We start from the raw sequence: 11,246 nt of genomic DNA, 5'->3' as shown, positions 1-11,246 counted from the left end.
GGCAAGAATCTGAAAACACACACAAGAGATCCACAGTGGATAATATGGTCACCAACAACTCACAGGTGTACACACTCTGCCACGGGAAATAATTTCCGTGGACCAGTCTTTGAGACATTGTTCACCTCGGAAGTGCAGGCAGATGTTACATACAGCGGTTATGCTTTGTAGCAAGTGTGGAAACCTCGAACATCTCGAAGAAAGCCTGCGCGTTTAGTTTAGCTGCTCCTCCCAGTCAAACTTAGTGCATCGACATTTAACCTATCAGTAAGTCGTAGTAGATGAATACCTAGGGGAAAGCTGTGAATCAAAGGTTTTTAGGTATTTTCTAACTAAACGGTGACACTTAGAATTCCCTTTTGATCACACATCGCAATATAACTCTTAGTTCCTTGGTATTTTCACTCTTTTGCGCCTTTCCGAGTATCTTTTTATAGAAATTAAAGCCCCTGGTCTATCAATGGCTTTGTCTATCAATTTCTGCTTTTCACAATAGGAAGTAGGGAGGTTACTTTGCCTTTTTTTTTTTTTTTTGTACAACTTAAATTTTGAATTGTTTGTAAACATATGAGAAAACCCTGTCTTCAAGCTTCTGTCCAGCAGTACCACATCTACTCCAGAGCGACACGCACACTCACTGAGTAGGTGTCAGAAGGTCCAGTGGCCCCCCTCAGCATCTCTCCACCTGTACTTTTCTGACTGGAGCTATTTCTTGCCATGCATTTTCATCCCGACGCAACCGCAAATCTGCTTTAGTTCTAAGTGTTTTGATTCTACAAGGACCTAGTGATCGGCAATCAGATCTTAGGCTGAAATAAATGCAAAGAGTACACATCACGTCAACACCCTTCGGGGCCCCTCAAGCCCTCCGGCAGATGTATGCTTTAATTAAAAGAAAAATACACATCTTCTGTGGAAACACTGTACAAGGATACAATTCCTTGACTATCAGTAAACAGAACTGAGAACTATTTTTGAGCAAAAGAAGAATGAACAAGTCGATTCTGTACCTTGAAGGAAGTGCAATTGTTTCATGTAGACATAAAGTTTAAAAACTGTGTTTCATGTATTTTATACTGTTTTTAACTGAAGTTACACAAATGTTTCCAACAAGTTATCTCTCTTTGTGTTTTAAGAATCCCAACTATCTCAGAGAATTGAAGTAAGGGTATTAGCAGCTTTCTAATTAGTGCTATAAATCTGTATAAACGAGAGGACATCCAAGTAAACAAAATAACATCACTGTATGAAAGCAGTCTAGACCAAAAAGAAAACAAAATTTTCAGAGTCAAAAGGGGACTAAGAAACACTAATTCCTACTTTAAAGTAAAACTGTCTTCGGAATAGAAAGAAATATTTTCAAAAATCATTTCATAGTTCAGTTACAATGTGTCACTAACAGATGATGATTCTTCTCTTAGAAAGATTTAAGTAAAAGCTTTGATACAAAACCAAGGTAAAAAGTCCAGTGTTCCCTCATATGTAGATGTATCCATGGCATTACGTATAGAGATTAAATTATTATACTTGTCACTAAATTCTTTATTAATTTTTAAATAAAAAAGAAAAACCAAAGGTAACGATTTGTGTGGCTATTACACTTATTTCGTGGTTTCGGTAATTTGTGACAAGAGATACAAGAAAATAAGAAAGAAAGGACATTCCAGCTGAAAAGAGACGAGGCTGCTGCGACGTGCGGGCACTGTCCCCTGGCCCGGCTGAGGAGGGCGTGGGGCTGAGATCTGGCTGGGACTCCACCCACCGGACCCTGCACCGGGCAGGCAGGGGCTGCGCCACCAGGAAGACGAGATGACTTTTTAAGTAAGCGGGGCACCACGGGGGCTCACGGCAGGCTCGCCTAACTGGCATCTAATTTTCAAAGAACCTCAGACGGAGGAGTGAGCTCGTCAGTGTCCCCACGGCGAGTCCAGCCACGGCCCCGCGAAGACATCTCTCTAGATCATCCACCGAGCGGGTCCCGGCCCCGGGGCCCCCGCTACCTCTTTCCTTTCTTCTTCCGTCCCCCGCGTGGAAGCCCGGCACCCCACTAGGCCGAGCACCCTCCCTCTCTGGTGGAGACCAGCCCGATGTTGACCCCTTCCCCGAGGGAGAGGTCCCACCCCCTTTCCTGGCCTCTGTGAGCACGGAGCCCACTTGCGAGGATGGGGTGGGGGTGGGGGTCACTGTAGGCTGTGGCAGAGGGCTCCCACTGTCCTCCCTAGTTCCTCGGGGAAAAGGAAGGGATGAGCTGACCCGTGCTCGGAAGGGGGGTGAGACCCAGCGCACTACCAAGAGCATTGGGGGGGACACTCCGAGTCACGTGCTATGATCACCTGTGAGCCATACACTACTGCTGCCTCAAAGTCCTCTCTTATAAACCGCTAGCTACAGCAAAGGACACCGTGCCATGTAGGTGCCCGCCAGGTACTCTGGCGGTGTGTCGCTGGCCTCTGAGGACAGAGACCAGGACCTCTGCATCTGCCCCTTTGACCTTAGACCCCCCGCCCCCAGCTCCGGCAGAGTATAAACGGGGAGGGAAGGAAGGTGTGGGCAAACCTTGCTATCCTGGATAGAGCCTAGAGAGTTGGCAGAAGCTTGCCACGTGCATCCTATGAGGTTGCAGAGGTGTCCATCTCCGTGGCGTAACGCGGACCGGCATCACGCGGACCCCAATAGCAAACAGTAACAGCGAGCCTGCCCCGCGACACCGGACTCCTTGGGGTGCCACCGCAAGCATGGCACATTGGAGGTACAGCAGTCCCCGGTACTCAAAACACACACCGTCCAGTCAGAGCGCTTGCTTTCTGCCTTTCGTAGGGGACAGCGAGGACAAACGGGAAGCAAGAATCGAGCCGTGAGCTGGTCTGTCCCATCCTGTTGCAACGACATGGCGCGTCTGCCGAGCCCACCACTGGTGGGCTGATTTTTCACGAGCGTTTTTATCAGCAAATGAAACTTGACTTGGTTACTAAGCGAGGCAGTGTTTGTCACCTGAAGGTCACAGCAGCTGCCTTCTACATGGATCTATCTCCTTTTATCCAGGAAATCCCCACCACTGGCACATTTGGCTGGGGGATAAGGGTACAACCAATTTATTTACTGGAAGAAAAGAGCTGTTGACTCAGAAATAACCTTCTGTTTTGGGTATCAGTGTTAACCGATCAAGCTCTAATGTGCAGCACACATTTTGGCAGATGAGAAGGTCACGTGACAGCAGCACATCGCCTTTTAAGTAGCTCAATAATTAAGTTAGGACACCTTTGCGGTTTGAGAGGCATACACAAGATTTGCAGAGGCGACTTTACCCGGCACTGACGTGGTTTTTATTTCCTCTGCAGTAAATCTACAGTCAGTGACCAACCTTGAAAAACATTCTAGGGCCGGAGAAACCCGAGGCAGGCGAGAACTGTTGTGCCACAAACAAAAATGAACTTACAAAGCCATCACGGCTGACACGCGCCCTGTGTCAGGATGGCAGCGTGAAAGCCACATGCCAAGTGGATTTACTCCCCATCGCACCGTTAGAGATGGTTTAGACAGCACAAAATCCAGACACCGCTCCTTCGAAACTTCAGTGATGTACTACTTTCTTTTGCAAATGAATATGAGAATAGCATTTCTTTAAAAGCATATTCATTCATAAACTCCGTTAGAATAAATGTCACAAAATGAACGTTTAGGCGTGGAGACATATCCCTGTGAAAACATCTGGTTACGAATCTCGGTAAAAAGGCTCCCTCCGCTGAAAGACCGGTACCGTCACACTGTCTTCCAGATGACGGAGCACGGCGACCTTAAGCCACCCAGGCTCGAAGAAAGCACTGGCTTTTCGCTGACGGCGTCGTCCTCGCCAATGACGCTGTCATAGCAATGAAGCACACCGCACCCCGTCACTGTCCCCAGCAGCTGGTGCTCAGAGTGGGAACAATAACTTCCATCACTTGCCTCTAGTGAGTCAGGAGGTCCCGGGGTCACAGGAACAGGAAGGGGATCCATGCGGCCGGTCCCCTGTCCGAGCCTGCTTCTCCACGGGGATCTCTTCTTAGGAGAGGCTGGCATTTCCCTTTTAGTGCATCGGTCATTTCCAGGCTTCTGGTATGAATCCAGGCCACAGAAAAATCTTTAAAGGTCCTTCTCACTCAATTACATTTGTAAAGGACCCATTAACGGAGGATAAATCCGATCATTCGAAAGCAGCAGCAGCTCATGTCACGGAAGGAATATTCCTATGTATGACTCATTTCGTCTGCTCTTAACCCAGCTCTGTGTACGAGGGGTTATTCCGGCAAAGACACGGGGTGGGGGTTCCGGTATGGCCACCTGCCCACAAGACAAGAGCATCTGAGCCACCACGGCTACCTGCTCAGAACTTACCGAAGACTACGATGCTATCTAATGCAAAAGGCCTAGAAACCTTTTCAAAGGCGAAGAGGAAAATAAAATCTGAAATCAGACAATATGAAAGCAAGCACATCACTCGATGCTACAGTACGAGACCACACTGAGGTAAAGATAAAACAGCATCTTAACTGGGTGGCAAGGTTACTGCAAAGCTTCTCCGTTAGGGCCTGTTGTAAGCGTCCACATGATCTACGACTACATACCTGCCAGATGGCATTTTATTTGTTAAAAAAGTATAATAATTTGGATCATGTCAGTTTTATCATATACACGAGACATATTCCAATAGCCCATTTCAAACATAATGTTGAAAGGTATAAAATAAATTAAAACAAATGACAGACAATAAACCGCGCAGTGTTTCACAGAATACCACAGACATAGGTAAAAAGGACCACAGTGTATGTCACGGGCGCTCCAATGACACGTGATGTTGCCGGTTCTTAACTCCCACACACACATACATCGACAGGGAAACTGTCAGACCAGGACGGCTGTCACAATAACTTATTCCAGTGCAAACAGAGGTCACATTTCTAGTATTACTGGTGACAATATCACGGAATAAATCATTACGTGAGACATCTATGCAAAACTTTTTAGCCTCTTAACGTTTTTAAGTCCATTTTCAATGATTCCTTAGAATTTTTAAGCCAATTCATATTACACTATTTCCATTCCATTTATGCAAAAAATGAGTAACAAGCACATGAAGAATGAAATCTCAGGGTTACAATGGAATGTTACGGCTCACCCTGAACGGGTCTGTGAGCCGTTTTCGCGCTTTCTCCATGCGCGAAGGCCCAGTGATTAAGTTTGGGGGCCACCTCGTCAGGGGTCTTTCCCCGGATCGTCCTCTAATCTAAATTCACAGAGCGACGAAGATGACGTTCGGTCCCCGTGCGAGCAAGCCGGGGACAGGGTCAAGCACAGCGAGCGGGGGAGCGTGTCAGTCCCACTGCTCTGCAGCCCAAGCATCCCGCAAAACACCTCGCATTCTAAACGGCAAATCCCTTCCCGAAAACACCTTGACGCTGTCACTGCTCATTAAACAATGACAGCTTACTCAGAATCCTTTGTTTGTTTGAGACTCCTCCCACCACAGCCTGGTAGTTTTACAAGTGGAATTTGTGGATTTTTTATAGATACTGGAGATGTTGGAATCGGGAGGAGTCAGCTTAGGTCCTAAATCCGCTTCCTGCTGCTGGAGACTTCTGCTGGAGAAGGTTGGGGAGGTGGGAAACGGGCCCGGATGTGTGCGGTCGGCCCTGGACCGCCACCAAGTGCTTGGCGGGAGCCAGGCCGCAGCTGGGGAGGACCAAGTGCAGGTCCTGATGTCCTAACTCCTGAGAATGTGCACAGGCCCCTCCTCACAGAGCCTCCTCCAGGCCCTTCAGGAACCCATGGTGGGACCTGCTACCCCAGGAGACCACAGCCCTTGGCCTATGGACATGACTGGAGGGGAAAGCAGAGGTGCAGGCTGTCTGCACGGCTGCCTCCCCAGGGAGGGGACACCCAGGAGCAATTCAGAGTCCTCCTCATGACCTCCGGGGACACCAGGAGGTCGGCCTCACGAGTCTCGACCTTACGGAAGAGACCACGACAGCCAGCTTCGGCGCCAGCCAGGGCTCCGACTGAGAGCGGCCACGCCAGCGGTGGGGCCCAGGGCATTTTCTGTAGCTGCGCACACATGGTGAAGGAGAGAATCCAACGTGAATCTTTCCATCCCTCGCACAGTGCCCAGCACGCAAATGAGAGCTCGAGGGAGAGCAGCTGTTGTCACTGCCACTGTTACCACGATGCCTGAGACATCGGTAGCTTCCCAGAGGCCTGCTGGGCCACACGCCCGAGCGTTCTGCCTTCGTCAGGACCAGTGGCTGAGCTGCGAGCACGTCTGAGAACGTCGCGGCTCCGGGGACCCGTCCAAGTTTGTGTGGGCGTCCTCCGCGCCCCTCTCCCCACATGAACCGCTGGCCAGCGGGCTCCGACCGCGCGAACACACGCCGAGGGTCGAGCCCCTTACCAGAGACGTTTGCCTCCACACCGCCATCCGTCCCAACTGCCTATCGTGACAGCCCATCGCTCACTCGCTGCAACCCAAGAGTGTCACCGTGTCACCCCCAGCCTCTCTAATCCAGTCCATTCCAACGGGAGTCTTAACGGAATGACACAGAACTTAGTTTGACTCCGAGCCACATGTCACGCGTTCTACTTCAGGCCCTCTCACACGTCCGCAAGGTGACAGCGTTCCAAGGGAACCACGGCACAGCCCCGAGGAAGCAGGATCAGCAGAGGCCGGGAGCGCTCCCAGAGTCACCCCAGGACTTGCTCCAGGCGGCTCAGTCTCCCCCAAGTTTGACAAAGGTATTTCAAGATTACAGAATAGTTCTGACGAGAAACATTAAGAAAACATTTACGTTTACAGAGCAGTGGAAAAGCCCCCTCCGGAAAAAGCCAATTTACAAGGAGATCTCTTACTCCCCAATTCACACAGGTTACAGTCCAAGCCCAGACGAGACAATACCTTAGAAAGGAAAATCTTATCATAACATGTGCTGAACTCTGCGACAGAGAAGACACGATGACACCGGATGGACACACACCAAGGCAGCGATGATGTCCCCCTGTGCCCCCATCGTAGTCACTCGAAACCACAGCCTTTACGGTGACGCCAGCCACAGAAACCAAAGCAGGTCTGGTGCTACACTGTCTGTCGCCTTGCCGTCAGAGGGGGCCTTGTGCACCTCGCTTGTTCTACTCCAAGAACATGCGGAGAGAAATCCAGCCCCACAGGGGGGGCCCGTGTGCCAAATCTGACTGTCAGAGAAAACTCCGACCGGATTTTCTGTTCGTGGATTAGGAAAGTTATTATTTTTATTTTTTTGAAATGCCATCAAACAGACTTAGTTAAATGACAGACTTAGTAACATGTATGAAAAACGAAAGAAATTAAATGGGACCTACAGGTGCATTTATTATCTAACAAACCAAACTTCAGAATAACTGGCGTGAGAAGGAAAGCGATAAACTGGAAAAAAGTCGCCATAATAAAAATCTTAAGACTGTCTAAATCACTCTTAGAAATTTCATAGGGAGAAAAAAGCCTATTCCATGCTTCGATAATCTGTATAAGAGAAATGTCGACAATACGCTAGCGTAGACATTAAAACAGCTAACGTGGAGTACCTCAGCTACTTCTAAGAACGTCGTCATAAAGTTTTATTAATGGCATCTAAAATATAAATATGTAGAGAGAAACTGCCAGAAAAATGAACACGTAGAAGAAAACACATCCTTTGCCAGAAGTAACGAGAAAATCAGAACAAAACGCTTCCGTCTCCAAAAGGTCGGTTTGCTCACCCTCTGACTTTCATAATTTTTTTTAAAATCATGGAAAACGAGTCTGTTTTATATATGACTGTTCAACAAAGGCCTTTCACCCACTCGCTATGAGCCGTTAGTTTCAAAAGAAAGGAAAAGGTCCAGGTGGGTTTTGAGGTTTGCAAGTGACGTTCATGGGAATGAGGCCACAGCGAAACACCCCAGCGGTGTCACCGAGCACTTACGATGAGTTCGGAATCGCGTCCCATGGAAATGACGGTTCGGTTCACTGTCCGCAGAAGCTTCTCCATGATTATCTGGACGTGCCTCTGAGTCGGCCCCTGGAGAAGGACACGCCAGTGAAAACCGACACCCATGACGGTCACTAACATGCCAGCCCCGGTGGCTGTCACTGAACCCATTTACCCTTAAGGAGTCAACCGATGCAAAGCCTCAGCGAGATGAAAAATGGTCCCTGTCACAGGCAAACGCCTTCACAAGGAAAAGTCAAGCCGTTTTGTTAATTATAGTCCATTAATGATCATTCATTATATAACCATAGTAATTTAATCTAAGCAAATCTCAAACATAAAAGCTAATCTGTTTAAACAATATGTTTATGACCCCTGATTAGCCTGCCAATGGGTTTTCTAGACACGTGGCCATCTCCACGTGGAGGGCAGGCAGATCCCCACCACAGTAACTTGGGGAAGAAGCACGTGGAATAGCAAGTTTACACATCATTTTAGCAAATGCTCTGAAATTCACAGTGCTCTTCTATGTCGTGGGGATAGGATGCCTGATTCTGCTTCGTAAGCTTTTTTTTATCTTCATGAACCTCGAATCTGCTCAAAGTGCTCTGCAGGTACATTCACGCAAGACGCGGCAGGCACCACCTGCTCAGTTGGGTTTGGCCACATGCCCCTTTACTCCCAACCTTTTCTCCAGTTAAAACAGGGAAAGCCCTGGCCTGGGACCACTGGAGGCTGTTCTTTGGGTGAAGGCTCCCAAAGGCTTTCGAAGGCAATGCCACTGTTAGAGCAGGTGTGGCCATCACCACTGAGAACTCACTGAAGGTGCCCTCCTCGAGGGCATGATCTGGGCTCAGAGAATGAGCCAGGACCGAAAGGAAGGGGCAGGTCGGTGTGGGACTGTGCTCACCGGAGGTGGCTGGCGGTCATGTGGGAGAGAGGCTAAGACCCAGCCCTGCTGGCGTGAACATCCGGGCCAGTCTGTCCAGTGCTCACGAAAGAGACGAGGCCCTATACGCCTTTCCAGAGACCCCTGGGGAGCCAATGACTCCACATGTGAACAAATGTATATGGTGGCTACGCTAGGGGTGCGGAAGCACAGAGGGAGACTTTCCCACGTGCGCTTGCACTAACTTTTGATTAAGAAAAAGAGTCAGCGGGAAAAGCATACAGTGTAGAAATGCAAAAGGCAATGCCATTAAAAAAAAAAAAAGAAAAACTAGCTAATAAAGAGCGGAAAGAAATTACCCATGGAGAGCAAAACCAGGGGAAAGAGGCAGAAAGTTGTTCTTCCCAAAACTCTCAGAAGCACCACTGACAAAAAAATGTGTACATACTCCTTAATAAAATAAGAACTGAAAGAAAAATATAAGTAATTAGCCTCTGTTTGTTTATTTCCAATTTTTAACATCAAAGCCTTTGTCTGACCTTAAGGATCAAAATCTAAGTCTTTTATATTTAGCTGCAAGGCATTTAGCTGAGAAGTCACAGGATATAGAGTTAAAAATATTTTCTTGTGGGGAAGAATAAACATAATGTAATTAGCGCACCTTATACATAAATCAAGATAATTTGAGGGTGCAATTCTACAGAGAGAAAGAGAGAGGCTAGCCCTTAAACTGAAGGCCATCTCCCTTTAAGGGAATCAGATGTGCCTTTGGACCTCGAGGCTACGGCTGACGTGAATTACACGACGCCACCTCCCCTGGGGACCTCGCAGGCAGCTGGAGCAAGCGGGGCCACTACTCACCACGTCCTTCCTGTACAGCACCTCCAGGATGTCGCTGAGCAGCTGGCAGCAGGCCTCCAGGTCCTCCTGTCTCTCCAGATGGTACTTGAGCTGATCCGTCACCATAGGAAGCAAGATCTCTCTGCAATCTGCAGGGACACCGGGGTGCCAGTTAGCGGGAGACCCACCAAGTGGCAACTCATGCTTGCTAGAAGCTTGTGTTCCTAGCATGTTACATTGTTCTCAAGCGCATTACATTCACCGTCTGCCAGCTGACGTGTGGAGAGGGTCAGGTTACTTGACTATGAAGAAGTCGCTTGTGTTGCTATGTAGGTAATTTACGCACAAACTCGCATATGCATGACTCTGTGCATCTCCGTGTAAACGCACAATTCACGGGCATGTGGAGGCCTCCCCTTATCCACGATTTCGCCTTCTGCGGCTTCAGTTACCCACACTCAACTATGGCCCCAAAATAGTAAATGGAAAACTCCAGAAATAAAAAATCCCTTCGTTTTAAACTGCGGGTTCTTCTGAGTAGCGTGATGAAATCTTGCACTGGGCTGCTCTGTCCCCACTGGGACGTGAGTCACCCATCTGTCCAGTGCGCCCATGCCAGACATACAGTACGATGAGCTGCTGTGAGGGAGCGGGCCCCACCCGCGTAACTTATTAGGTACATCATCATATTATCATTAGTCGCCATTCATCTCTTACTGTGCCTGACTTATACGTTAACCGCAGGCGTGTACGCACGGGAAAAGGGAGCACACACAGCATTTGGCACTGTCCACAGTTTTGGGCATCCACTGGGGGACCTGGAACGCATCTGCCTTGGATAAGGGGGGGCGACTGTGCATCGACATAAACACGCATGTTGCACAGTGTGCACACAGATACAAACACATGCTGGGGTCAAACCTAATTCTGTGTACCTACGAATGAGGTGATTTGCAACTTTGGAGGAAACGCTTCCCGCAGAAACAGTTTGAGCTGCAGCTCCTCACTCGGTCCCAGGAGAACCAGAGCACCGTGTGCCTCTACGCCCAGCTGCCACTGCCCCAAGCTCCGCCAGCCCCTCGCTTCTCCTCTTGGTCTTTGCTCACCCAGAGACAGCTGTCTGCTGGGACCATCCGCAGAGGGCTGAGAGCTCACGCTCCAAAGTGACACTGTCTGACCTCGAATTCTGCCGGATTCCCGGCAGGACCATCGGGGCACCTCCCTGAGCCTTGGTGCCCTCATCTCTAATGTGGGTGCAATGGCAGTGGCCACTCGCGGGTATGAGGCACAAGGCACTACAAGGGTAATTGGAAGGTCTGGGTCTGGCACAGGTTAGACGATCAGGGCAGTGGACTTGCTCTCATGATGTGACACATATGCTAGTGACGAGCCACAGCCTCTCTCTGGCCTCCCAGACCCCTGAGCTAATGCACAGGCACGTGAAGGAGCAAGCAGTGACCTGGGAGGTGAGAGTCAGGGAGGCCTCCTTCAGGAAGCGGGGCCTTCACCCGCTAGCAGGAAGAACAGCGATTTGCCATGTGGGG

General features: G+C 49.1%; 1 protein-coding gene across 1 annotated transcript in view; it reads right to left on the bottom strand.

Moving 5' to 3' along the window:
• LOC105295708 (dedicator of cytokinesis protein 1-like) overlaps positions 1-11,246 on the bottom strand; it is a 182,660-nt gene that overhangs the window by 101,610 nt on the left and 69,804 nt on the right. The window contains exons 5-6 of the mRNA XM_011365488.2: positions 9,724-9,851; positions 7,968-8,063 (exon numbers count right to left, since the gene is read on the bottom strand). Coding sequence (XP_011363790.1) covers positions 7,968-8,063; positions 9,724-9,851 — 224 coding nt within the window. The remainder of the gene's footprint in view (positions 1-7,967; positions 8,064-9,723; positions 9,852-11,246) is intronic.

This window comes from Pteropus vampyrus, unplaced genomic scaffold, assembly GCF_000151845.1.
Source record: "Pteropus vampyrus isolate Shadow unplaced genomic scaffold, Pvam_2.0 Scaffold111, whole genome shotgun sequence".
Taxonomy (NCBI): domain Eukaryota; kingdom Metazoa; phylum Chordata; class Mammalia; order Chiroptera; family Pteropodidae; genus Pteropus; species Pteropus vampyrus.
The sequence above is the reverse complement of the archived record's forward strand: the minus strand, read 5'-3'. Positions and strand labels throughout refer to the sequence as shown.